General features: G+C 44.8%; 1 protein-coding gene across 13 annotated transcripts in view; it reads right to left on the bottom strand.

Annotated features, from left to right (window-relative positions):
- UTRN (utrophin) overlaps window positions 1–13997 on the bottom strand; it is an 863547-nt gene that overhangs the window by 202141 nt on the left and 647409 nt on the right. For all 13 annotated transcript variants that reach the window (XM_068232090.1, XM_068232089.1, XM_068232092.1 and 10 more), the window contains one exon: window positions 4010–4139. In XM_068232090.1, the coding sequence (XP_068088191.1) occupies window positions 4010–4139 (130 nt within the window). The remainder of the gene's footprint in view (window positions 1–4009; window positions 4140–13997) is intronic.

The raw sequence follows: 13997 nt of genomic DNA, 5'->3' as shown, positions 1-13997 counted from the left end.
AATTTTGATTGGCTGTTGTAGGCTCCACCCATTTTCCTGAATATCAATTCCAGCCACCCAGTGACCAACTGTGCAAAGTTTGAGAACCCTGTCATTAACAGTGCAGTTTATATTTTCCAAGTGAAATTTGTTTTGGATCCACCCACTTTTTGTAACATTGACACACAGTATTTCAATGACAAAGTTTGTGAGCTTTCGGGTTCCTGGCATCAAAAATGTGTGAATGGAAGCCGTTTATCCGCCAAGGAAATCTGATTGGCTGTTTGTGGCCCCTACCCTTTAGTGAATTTGAACCCCAGTCACCCAATGACCGACTGTACCAAGTTTGAAGCCTCTGCCATTAACAGTGTAAGAATGGCAGTAGTTTAAATATTCTCCTTGAAAATCAATAGGTGAATTTTGATTGGCTGTTGTACGCTCCACCCACTTTCCTGAATCTTAATCTCGTTCACCCAGTGACCAAGTTTGAGAACCCTGGCATTAACAGTGTAAGAATGGCTGCAGTTTACATTTTCTCATTTAAAATGAATGGCTAAAATTTGATTGGCTATTTTATGCTCCAACCACTTTTCCTGGATTTGTAACCTCGGTCACCAACTGTGCCAAGTGTGGGGACTCTGGATTGATTACTGTGAGAATGGCAGCCTTTTATATTTTTTCCATTGACATGAATGGGTGAAATCTGATTTGCTGTTTGCAGCTCTGCCCAGGGGTGCAGGGGGGACACATGACCCCCAGAACATATCATCCCAGGTAGTAAGGCATCTGTATACCAAGTTTCGTTCAAATCGGTCAAGGTATTTTTGAGTGATTGCGGCACATACATACACACACACACATCCGATTTTACTGTATATATAGAGATTTAAACTGATTATAATATGGTCGCTCATTGTTAGTATGTACATAAAAAAATATTCTAGCATCAAGTGCCAGCAGTAGGTGTATCTAAAGGTTGACAGTAAAGTATTTTTGGAATTAAACTTGAAGGCCAAAATACATGTAAAGTTTCTTTTATAATAGTGCGTGATTTTGAATGACACACTTTAAGGAAAATAGTAAGACGAATGTACCTTATGTCTAATATTAAGTCTAACATGCTTGGAAAAAAAGTTTCTTAACTAGCAAATCCTGCAAAAGTCACCTTGCATTAGCTCAGACCCAGCATTAAGTCTCGCTAAATGTAACCGTTGCCCACTGGACACGATTAGATATCCAATATCTAGAAACCACTCTCTGAGTCTTGGCAGACTAATATAGAGGTCACAATATATGACCTCTTTAAGCAGTAGCAATGCTTCCTTCTTGTGGAGACTGCTTTCTTGTAAAGTGCTTGACTACAGATAAAACTGTAGTGTACCGCATCACTACACACACTGACTTGGTTCTTGGTAAAGATCTGCACACATAAATGTGAGATTTCCCTGGTGGCTTCATCCAGGGAAGCAGAAATCAGGCAATGAAAAATGGACTATTTCTCCTTGAAAAGTAAATACGTGTTTTTCTCTTAAGTATGACCTAAATCACAAAGGTATTAAAACAAGAAACCTAACAAGAATTGGAAGTTTAAAAGATAAAAAGTTTTGTTCTGTCTCAGAAAGTTATATAACAGACTAGCTGATGACCCGGCGTTGCCCGGGTATGTATTTGGCTGGTGTTGGCTCCGTCCACTTTTTCTAACCCTGACACACAAACACTCAATGACCAAATTTGTGAGCTTTGGGGTCTTTGGCATCAATAATTTGAATATTCCCATTGAAATTAAACAAATCAGATTGGCTATTTATGGCTCCGCCCCTCTCCAGCATTTGAACCCCAGTCACCCACTGATCAACTGTAGCAGGTTTGAGGCATCTTGAAATTGAATTTTGATTGGCTATTATAGGCTCCACCCACTTCCCTGAATATTGATCTCAGTCACCCAGTGACCATCTGGGCAAAGTTTGAGAACCCTGCCATTAACAGTGCAATAATGGCTGCAGTTTATATTTTCCCTGTGAAATTTGTTTTTGGCTGCACCCACTTTTTGTAACCTGGACACACAGTCACTCAATGACCAAGTTTGTGAGCTTTGGCATCAATCATTTGTATTTTCCCAGTAAAATGAAACAAATCTATCTATCTATCTATCTATCTATCTATCTATCTATCTATCTATCTGTCTGTCTGTCTGTCTGTCTGTCTGTCTGTCTGTCTGTCTGTCTGTCTGTCTGTCTGTCTGTCTATCTATCTATCTGCATCAATAATTAAAGTTATAATACAGAACATGAAACAATAATTAAAATACAGCACATATGTGATGCACAAACACCTTAAATATAGAGTCCATTGGATAGCAAAATCCAAAACTCGCTGGCCTATAATACTACATAAAAAGTTAAGTATTATAGGGGTGCTTTAAAGAGACTCTGAAGTCTCCCTAAAATTAGGTTTTTAGTTTAAAAACCTCATTACCATTATTGTCCCACTTAAAACACAGCAGAGCCGCGGCTGAAAAAACCCTCGATCACCCCATACTCATGGGGGTACACGCAGGCAACTTCCGCATAGAGGCACTGCGGCTCTGCCTCTATGCGCGTCAATCAGCGCGTATCTCCGCGTCTCCCCCGCCCCTCTCAGTCTTCCTTCACTGAGAGGGGCGGGGGAGAGGCGGAGATACGTGCTGATTGACGCGCATAGAGGCGGCAGCAAAATCCACGACCAAGAAAGTCGTGGATTTTGCCTGCCTAAGAAATAAAGCATTAAGGTCCGTACACACGCCGGACTGGAGGCAACGACAGGTCCGTCGTCAGCTCCCGCTGGGTGGGCGTTCCAACGACAGTCCGGCATGTGTACGCACTGTCGGCAGACTGATACGGCTGCTTCTGAGCGATCTGCCCGGCGGATCGCTCAGAAACAGCCATATTAGTCCGCCGACAGTGCGTACACACGCCGGACTGGAACGCCCACCCAGCGGGAAGTGACGACGGACCCGTCGTTGCCTCCAGTCCGGCGTGTGTATGGACCTTTAGAAGCAGAGGCAGGAGTCTAATATTTGTTTCCAGTACAGGAAGAGTTAAGAAACTCCAGTTGTTATCTATGCAAATAGCCATTGAGCTGCAGGACTTTGAAAGTTGCAGAGAGCTCTGACTTCTGATTAGGTTATCTCAGCTGTATTGTGTTTTTCTTTTGCAGAGAACAGTTCAGGACAGGTCAAAAGTTCACTGTCTGTTCTGTAAAAACTTTAGGGCCTGTAGAATGCTGAATAATGTGTAAACTGCAAATATTAGAGAATGATGCAATGTTATAAAGAAAACTGTATAACTGAAAATAAAAAATATGAGAATATTCTTTTTGCTACCAATGTTCTAGTAATTACCCCTACTACACATCCAATTAATGATATCATCATTTTTTTTTTCGCTTCAGTGTCTCTTTAAACGTTTGTGCCATTTTACAAACATTTACAGTTACCATCTACTACTCAGAAAATTATATATGCCTATCCTCTTACATTAAGTTTACAGCTTCCAAACAAGAACAGTTTGCACCAGTATTTGCAAACAAGAAAATCTGCACATTATATCATCCCTATTCCTTTAATTTAGAGCTTCTGATCTCCAAAACACAGATTGATGTAACAGGCTGAGCGGTTCACAGCAAGTAAAGGTTCACAGCAAGTAAAGGTTAACATGAACAGTATGATTGAGCGTTGAAGCACAAGGAGACAGTCACTGTATACCAGCAAGATTTAGGCTCTTTCACTTCTGAAAGATCCCTTCTGATAATGTGTCTGCAGGCTTTAAATCACAGTAAGGTGAACGTATAGTGTTACAAAAGGTTCAATGCATCTGGATATTGTCCATGATGTTGCTATAAATTCACCTTGCTCTCAAGTCATTGACAGGCTAATTATTTCTTTCATCAAAGAGTAAAATGAACCATGTACTTCCCATAAAGTAAGCAAGTCAAAAAGCTCTAACTGTAGTTGCAATACATGTTCCCATAAAACAATATAACATTTTCCAACCTGTTTTAGGAAGTAAGTTCCGTCTTGGCTCTTCGGGGCCTTCAATAGGCTGCTCAGAAATAAAAATCCGTGCTTGTTCAATGGCGTTCAGTACCGTCTGTTCTTTATCCTTCAAATCCCGTTTCAGGACCTAGAATGTAACAAAAGGACGTTATTGTATAGATTTTAATAGTGACCATAACACTGCTATCCAGATGTTCTCTTAAATGTCCAAATTAAAGGCATAAAAGAAGACCAAATATTTGAAGGTCTACATTCTGTAATGTGTATATTATTGCTTCTTGCTGGCTGTAAAATAAACCCAATGTGAGAGGAATATGCAGGCTGCCATATTTATTTCTTTTTAAACAATGCCAGTTCCCGCAGGATTTCTGTTAGTTTAAAGAGGAACTTTTAATGCAGAATTGACCTTCATCTCAATCAGTAGTCAATACCTCTATGAGAAATCTTTACCTTTTATCAAATAGATCATCAGGGAGGTCTGTGTGGTTGATACTGTGGTGAAAACCCTCCCATAATGTGATGTCATGGCCATGGTCCTGGCATTTAGCTGTCAGTGAACCCCCGTGGCATTGTGGGAAATAACTGATTTTTCCTACTGCCAAGCAAGCAATATCTCCTGTGTGCATAGAACGCTCAGTAGCGAACATTCCGTACAAATAACCTGGCAGAACTAAAGATGTCACCACCAGTGATACATTTCAGAATGTGATTTGCCTTCTTAAATCAGAAGGTATTTGCAATAATTCAGCTTTAAGTGAACATCTGTGGTTACCCACAATGCACTGCTACTGAATATGCAAATTATATCTTTATGCCCTTGAAGCCAGGCTAGCATCCAGAACCACTGGTGTAAAGCCAAACTACAGCTTTACATTTTACAGAGCCACTTCAACCCCACATGCAGACAGCCTGTTTCTGACTTTTGGTCCTGCTCAATGCATGGCAGGAATGACCCAAAATCACAAGGAAAGTATTGGGGACTAAAAGAGACTGAAAAGCCCTCCTACTAAAAAGCAATGCTTGGTGTGATTTGCCTTCTTAAAACAGAAGGTATTTGCAGTAATTCAGCTTTAAATGAATATCTGTGGTTACCCAAGCCCTATCCCATAGAGCCCTGTCAATCCATATCATGCACTGAGGAGGACCAAAAGTCTAAAACAGGCTGTCTGCATGTGGGGTTGATGTGGCTCTGTAAAATTTAAAGCTATAGGCTTGCTATACACCAGTGGTTCTGGATGTAAGCCTGGCTCCAGGGGCATAAACAGATAATTTGCATATTCAGTAGCTGTGCATTGTGGGTAACCACAGATGAATTATTGTAAATACCTTCTGATTTAAGAAGGCAAATCACACCAAGCATTGCTTTTTAGTATGAGGGCTTTTCTGTCTCTTTTAGTCTCCTATACTTTCCTAGTGGTTTGGAGGCACCCCAAGCTGCTTGGCTACTCTATTTCAGAATGTAAATCAGGGAGAGGAGAGATTTTACAATGGGCAAACACTAACTAAATAATCTATAAGTGAATATTGTAAAAAATAACCAATTTTTTTCCTCCTTAACCACTTGAGGACCGCCCCCAGCCGATGTACGGCGGCAAAGTCCGGGCCCAAACGACCGCAATACGCCCATCGGCGGGGGCGGCTGCGGGAGTGGCTATGCGGCGATCGCGTCATTCGTGACGCGATCAGCCGCTGGGGACTCGCTCCGCCCACCGCTCGTAGTTACCCCGCCCGGCCGTTCGGAAGCGCCGGCGGGTTACTAGCTCCCGGATCGCCGCTGCACATATGTATAATAGGCTTTGTAATGTATACAAAGCCTATTATACTGGCTGCCTCCTGCCCTGGTGGTCCCAGTGTCCGAGGGACCACCAGGGCAGGCTGCAGCCACCCTAGTCTGCACCCAAGCACACTGATTTCCCCCCCCCTGCCCCCTGATCGCCCACAGCACCCCTCAGACCCCCCCCTGCCCACCCCCCAGACCACTGTTTGCACCCAGTCACCCCCCTAATCACCCATCAATCACTCCCTGTCACTATCTGTCAACGCTATTTTTTTTTTCCCCCCCCCTCTGCCCACTGCCCCCTCCTGATCACCCCCCCACCCCTCAGATTCTCCCCAGACCCCCCCCCCCCCCCGTGTACTATATGCATCTATCCCCCCTGATCACCTGTCAATCACCTGTCAATCACCCGTCAATCACCCCCTGTCACTGCTACCCATCAATCAGCCCCTAACCTGCCCCTTGCGGGCAATCTGATCACCCACCCACACCAATAGATCGCCCGCAGATCCGACATCAGTTTACCTCCCAAGTGCAGTGTTTACATCTCTTCTCTCCTCTAAACACCCACTAATTACCCATCAATCACCCATCAATCACCCCCTATCACCACCTTCCACTGTTACCCATCAGATTAGACCCTAATCTACCCCTTGCGGGCACCCAATCACCCGCCCACACGCTCAGATTGCCCTCAGACCCCCCCTTATCAATTCGCCAGTGCAATATTTACATCTGTTATTCCCTGTAATAACCCACTGATCACCTGTCAATCACCTATCAATCACCCCCTGTCACTGCCACCCATCAATCACCCCCTGTCACTGCCACCCATCAATCAGCCCCTAACCTGCCCCTTGCGGGCAATCTGATAACCCACCCACACCAATAGATCGCCCGCAGATCCGACATCAGATCACCTCCCAAGTGCAGTGTTTACATCTCTTCTCTCCTCTAAACACCCACTAATTACCCATCAATCACCCCCTATCACCACCTGTCACTGTTACCCATCAGATTAGACCCTAATCTGCCCCTTGCGGGCACCCAATCACCCGCCCACACGCTCAGATTGCCCTCAGACCCCCCCTTATCAATTCGCCAGTGCAATATTTACATCTGTTATTCCCTGTAATAACCCACTGATCACCTGTCAATCACCTATCAATCACCCCCTGTCACTGCCACCCATCAATCACCCCCTGTCACTGCCACCCATCAATCAGCCCCTAACCTGCCCCTTGCGGGCAATCTGATCACCCACCCACACCAATAGATCGCCCGCAGATCCGACATCAGATCACCTCCCAAGTGCAGTGTTTACATCTCTTCTCTCCTCTAAACACCCACTAATTACCCATCAATCACCCCCTATCACCACCTGTCACGGTTACCCATCAGATTAGACCCTAATCTGCCCCTTGCGGGCACCCAATCACCCGCCCACACCTCAGAACGTCCTCAGACCCCATCCCTGATCACCTCGCTAGTGCATTGCTTGCATCTATTTCCCCCCTCTAATCACACCTTGAGACACCCATCAATCACCTCCTGTCACCCCCTAGCACACCTACCCATCAGATCAGGCCCTAATTTGCCCTGTGTGGGCTCCTGATCACTCGGCCAAACCCTCAGATCCCCCTCAGACCCCCTTCCGATCACCTCCCCAGTGCATTGATTGCATCTATTTTCCCCTCTAACTGCCCCCTGAGACACCCATCAATCACCTCCTGTCACCCCCCTAGCACTCCTATCCATCAGATCAGGCCCAAAACATCCTGTCATCTAAGAGGCCACCCTGCTTATGACCGGTTCCACAAAATTTGCCCCCTCATAGACCACCTGTCATCAAAATTTGCAGATGCTTATACCCCTGAACAGTCATTTTGAGAAATTTGGTTTCCAGACCACTCACAGCTTTGGGCCCGTAAAATGCCAGGGCAGTATAGGAACCCCACAAGTGACTCCATTTTAGAAAGAAGACACCCCAAGGTATTCTGTTAGGTGTATGATGAGTTCATAGAAGATTTTATTTTTTGTCAAAAGTTAGCGGAAATTGGATTTTTATTGTTTTTTTCACAAAGTGTCATTTTTCACTAACTTGTGACAAAAAATAAAATCTTCTATGAACTCACCATACCCCTAACGGAATACCTTGGGGTGTCTTCTTTCTAAAATGGGGTCACTTGTGGGGTTCCTATACTGCCCTGGCATTTTAGGGGCCCTAAACCGTGAGGAGTAGTCTAGAAACAAATGCCTCAAAATGACCTGTGAATAGGACGTTGGGCCCCTTAGCGCACCTAGGCTGCAAAAAAGTGTCACACGTGGTATCGCCATACTCAGGAGAAGTAGTATAATGTGTTTTGTGGTGTATTTTTACACATACCCATGCTGGGTGGGAGAAATCTCTCTGTAAATGGACAATTGTGTGTAAAAAAAATCAAACAATTGTCATTTACAGAGATATTTCTCCCACCCAGCATGGGTATGTGTAAAAATACACCCCAAAACACATTATACTACTTCTCCTGAGTAAGGCGGTACCACATGTGTGGCACTTTTTTGCACCCTAAGTGCGCTAAGAGGCCCAAAGTCCAATGAGTACCTGTAGGATTTCACAGGTCATTTTGCGACATTTGGTTTCAAGACTACTCCTCACGGTTTAGGGCCCCTAAAATGCCAGGGCAGTATAGGAACCCCACAAATGACCCCATTTTAGAAAGAAGACACCCCAAGGTATTCCGTTAGGAGTATGGTGAGTTCATAGAAGATTTTATTTTTTGTCACAAGTTAGCGGAAAATGACACTTTGTGAAAAAAACAATTAAAATCAATTTCCGCTAACTTGTGACAAAAAAAAAAAAATCTTCTATGAACTTACCATCCTCCTAACGGAATACCTTGGGGTGTCTTCTTTCTAAAATGGGGTAATTTGTGGGGTTCCTATACTGTCCTGGCATTTTAGGGGCCCTAAACCGTGAGGAGTAGTCTTGAAACGAAATTTCTCAAAATGACCTGTGAAATCCTAAAGGTACTCATTGAACTTTGGGCCCCTTAGCGCAGTTAGGGTGCAAAAAAGTGCCACACATGTGGTATCGCCGTACTCAGGAGAAGTAGTATAATGTGTTTTGGGGTGTATTTTTCCACATACCCATGCTGAGTGGGAGAAATATCTCTATAAATAGACAATTGTGTGTAAAAAAAATTAAACAATTGTCATTTACGGAGATATTTCTCCCACTCAGCATGGGTATTTGTAAAAATACACCCCAAAACACATTATACTACTTCTCCTGAGTACGGCAATACCACATGTGTGGCACTTTTTTGCAGCCTAACTGCGCTAAGGGGCCAAAAGTCCAATGAGCATCTTTAGGCTTTACAGGGGTGCTTACAATTAGGCACCCCCCAAAATGCCAGGACAGTGAACACACCCCACAAATGACCCCATTTTGGAAAGTAGACACTTCAAGGTATTCAGAGAGGAGCATAGTGAGTCTGTGGCAGATTTCATTGTTTTTGTCGCAAGTTAGAAGAAATGGAAACTTTTTTTTTTTTCTTTTTTTTGTCAGAAAGTGTCATTTTCCGCTAACTTGTGACAAAAAATAAAATCTTCTATGAACTCACCATGCCTCTCACTGAATACTTTGGGATGTCTTCTTTCCAAAATGGGGTCATTTGGGGGGTATTTGTACTATCCTGGAATTTTAGCCCCTCATGAAACCTGACAGGTGCGCAGAAAAGTCAGAGATGCTTGAAAATGGGAAAATTCACTTTTGGCACCATAGTTTGTAAACGCTATAACTTTTACCCAATCCAATAAATATACACTGAATGTTTTTTTTTTTATCAAAGACATGTAGCAGAATAACTTTCGCGCTCAAATGTATAGGAAATTTTACTTTATTTGAAAAATGTCAGCACAGCAAGTTAAAAAAGTCATTTTTTTGCCAAAATTCATGTCTTTTTTGATGAATATAATAAAAACTAAAACTCGCAGCAGCAATCAAATAGCAGCAAAAGAAAGCTGTATTAGTGACAAGAAAAGGAGGTAAAATTCCTTTAGGTGGTAGGTTGTATGACCGAGCAATAAACCGTGAAAGCTGCAGTGGTCTCAATGGAGAAAAAGGCTCTGGTCCTTAAGGGGCGAAAAGACTGTGGTCCTTAAGTGGTTAAAATGCACCTGAAGTGGAATCTCTACAGTAAATGGGACACAGAGGCATGCTGGTGAGGTTATTACATACCTCTGTGTCCTTCCTTGTCTCCCTTGAGTCCCCACCTGGCTGCTGCTTTAGATCCCCAAAATCAGGGACAACGAGCTTGTTGACAACTTTCACAGGAAGGGGCGTCCTTTGCAGGAGAGGGACTGCTGCATACCGCCCCCTCCAGCATCAGGAACGCCCCTTCCACGCCTCTCCCACAGCCTCTATTCCTCCTCTTTGTGCACACTCCCAAGACACTAGCGCTAATGTCATCCACAGAGGCTACAGGCAAAGAAAAAAAAGTGCACAAGAGGACCTACTGGGCTTGTCCTATTCTCGTGTACTGCCGTGAGCCTGAGGTACTTCTAGGCTGGCGGCCATTTTGGCTATTGAATACTGACGCATTTCTGGAGCAGATGAGAATGGCAGAAAACAGTGCATTTGAATCAGCAAGATGTACTGTCTCCGGAAATATGTTTTTATCACATCTTTAATGTGACATGCATTCTCTTGAAGCATGTTCTAGCGTTTCGCAATATGCATGTCACTGTCGCAAAACAGCCAGAAACACATAAAAGTAAAGGATACTTTTTGACTCTGTCTTGTGGATACACATGTACAACCTATTGCGGAGATGATCATTAACAGACATTTACTTGTTTACTTTATATGTACCTGGGGGGAAGGGTACCTGGGGTAGACTAAAAATTACAGACATAAAAAAATGCAAGCAGCATTTAATTTTGCTTACAGGGCGGCTAACCATAAAAGAAAATCTAATAAAGCTGCTTAAACAGGTTCTAAATCACTGCTTACTCCTGAAGTTCATTGCAGAAAAGTCAGAGAAATAGCCGCCACACTCTTTGGGTAATTAAATTCAATGGCATACTTCAGAAGCGATGGATATAAGTGAACATCCTAACTGAGCCATTTAATGGGTGATAATACAGGTTTAGCTAATGTTTGATGTCACTCAGGGTGCACTGAACACAGCATGGCTAATAATGTAGTATTAGCTTTCACTTCTTACAAAGGCAGCCTTGCTGAAATGGATAAAACTGACCTGTCAATCAACAAAACAAGAGAACCCTGCACAGGCCATGTACAGGTAACAGCAATGCTAAAGGAAAAAATGTACATGATAATTCTTTGTCGATGCTCCAAGCAAATTTGCACACATACATATACACACAAACACACACACACAAACACGTGCATACACACACACACACACACCTATTAAACTACAAGACTAGATAAGCACTGGGTCCCCGGTTCAAATTTACTACGGTGAAGTGACTACGATGCATCCTCCTCTCAAGCCAGAAGTGATAACGATGCATCCTCCATCCAAGCCAAAAATGACTATGATGCATCCTCCATCCAAGCCAGAAGTGACTACAATGCATCCTCCATCCAAGCCAGAAGTGACTACGATGCATCCTCCACCCAAGCCAGAAGTGACTACCATGCATCCACCATCCAGGCCAGAAGTGACTACGATGCATCCTCCATCCAAGCCAGAAGTGACTACGATGCATCCTCCATCCAAGCCAGAAGTGACTAAGATGCATCCTACATCCAAGCCAGAAGTGACTAAGATGCATCCTCCCCCCCAAGCCAGAAGTGAGTACGATGCATCCTCCATCCAGGTCAGAAGTGACTACGATGCATCCTCCATCCATGCCAGAAGTGACTATGATGCATCCTCCATCCAAGCCAGAAGGGACTACGATGCATCCTCCATCCAAGCCAGAAGGCACTACGATGTATCCTCCTACCAAGCCAGAAGTTACTACAATGCATCCGCCTTGCAATCCAGAAGTGACTACGATGCATTCTCCTCCCAAGCCAGAAGTGACTACGATGCATCCTCCTTCCAAGCCAGAAGTGACTATGATGCATCTTCCTCCCAGGCCAGAAGTGACTACGGTGCATCCTCCATCCAGGCCAGAAGTGACTAAGATGCATCCTCCATCCAAGCCAGAAGTGACTAAGATGCATCCTCCATCCAAGCCAGAAGTGACTACGATGCATCCTCCATCCAGGCCAGAAGTGACTACGATGCATCCTCCATCCAAGCCAGAAGTGACTAAGATGCATCCTCCATCCAGGACAGAAGTGACTATGATGCATTCTCCATTCAAGCCAGAAGTGACTACGATGTATCCTCCATCCAAGCCAGAAGTGACTACGATGCATCCTCCTACCAAGCCAGGAGTGACTATGATGCATCCTCCATCCTAGCCAGAAGTGACTACAATGCATCCTCCTTCCAAGCCAGAAGTGACTATGATGCATCTTCCTCCCAGGCCAGAAGTGACTACGATGCATCCTCCATCCATGCCGGAAGTGACTACGATGCATCCTCCATCCATGCCAGAAGTGACTACGATGCATCCTCCATCCATGCCAGAAGTGACTACAATGCATCCTCCATCCAAGCCAGAAGTGACTACGATGCATCCTCCATCCATGCCAGAAGTGACTACGATGCATCCTCCACCCAAGCCAAAAGTGACTATGATGCATCCTCCATACAAGCCAGAAGTGACTACAATGCATCCTCCATCCAAGCCAGAAGTGACTACGATGCATCCTCCACCCAAGCCAGAAGTGACTACCATGCATCCTCCATCCAGGCCAGAAGTGACTACGATGCATCCTACATCCAGGCCAGAAGTGACTAAGATGCATCCTCCATCTATGCCAGAAGTGACTACGATGCATCCTCCATCCAAGCCAGAAGTGACTAAGATGCATCCTCCATCCAAGCCAGAAGTGACTAAGATGCATCCTCCACCCAAGCCAGAAGTGACTACGATGCATCCTCCATCCAGGTCAGAAGTGACTACGATGCATCCTCCATCCATGCCAGAAGTGACTATGATGCATCCTCCATCCAAGCCAGACGGGACTACGATGCATCCTCCATCCAAGCCAGAAGGGACTACGATGTATCCTCCTACCAAGCCAGAAGTTACTACAATGCATCCGCCTTGCAATCCAGAAGTGACTACGATGCATTCTCCTCCCAAGCCAGAAGTGACTACGATGCATCCTCCATCCAAGCCAGAAGTGACTACGATGCATCCTCCATCCAAGCCAGAAGTGACTAAGATGCATCCTCCATCCAAGCCAGAAGTGACTACGATGCATCCTCCATCCAGGCCAGAAGTGACTACGATGCATCCTCCATCCAGGCCAGAAGTGACTAAGATGCATCCTCCATCCAAGCCAGAAGTGACTAAGATGCATCCTCCATCCAAGCCAGAAGTGACTACGATGCATCCTCCATCCAGGCCAGAAGTGACTACGATGCATCCTCCATCCAAGCCAGAAGTGACTAAGATGCATCCTCCATCCAGGACAGAAGTGACTATGATGCATTCTCCATTCAAGCCAGAAGTGACTACGATGTATCCTCCATCCAAGCCAGATGTGACTACGATGCATCCTCCTACCAAGCCAGGAGTGACTATGATGCATCCTCCATCCTAGCCAGAAGTGACTACAATGCATCCTCCATCCAGGCCAGAAGTGACTACGATGCATCCTCCATCCAGGCCAGAAGTGACTAAGATGCATCCTCCATCCAAGCCAGAAGTGACTAAGATGCATCCTCCATCCAAGCCAGAAGTGACTACGATGCATCCTCCATCCAGGCCAGAAGTGACTACGATGCATCCTCCATCCAAGCCAGAAGTGACTAAGATGCATCCTCCATCCAGGACAGAAGTGACTATGATGCATTCTCCATTCAAGCCAGAAGTGACTACGATGTATCCTCCATCCAAGCCAGAAGTGACTACGATGCATCCTCCTACCAAGCCAGGAGTGACTATGATGCATCCTCCATCCTAGCCAGAAGTGACTACAATGCATCCTCCTACCAAGCCAGAAGTGACTATGATGCATCTTCCTCCCAGGCCAGAAGTGACTAAGATGCATCCTCCATCCAAGCCAGAAGTGACTACGATGCATCCTCCATCCAGGCCAGAAGTGAC

Source organism: Hyperolius riggenbachi, chromosome 4, assembly GCF_040937935.1.
Source record: "Hyperolius riggenbachi isolate aHypRig1 chromosome 4, aHypRig1.pri, whole genome shotgun sequence".
In the NCBI taxonomy this organism is placed as follows: domain Eukaryota; kingdom Metazoa; phylum Chordata; class Amphibia; order Anura; family Hyperoliidae; genus Hyperolius; species Hyperolius riggenbachi.
The sequence above is the reverse complement of the archived record's forward strand: the minus strand, read 5'-3'. Positions and strand labels throughout refer to the sequence as shown.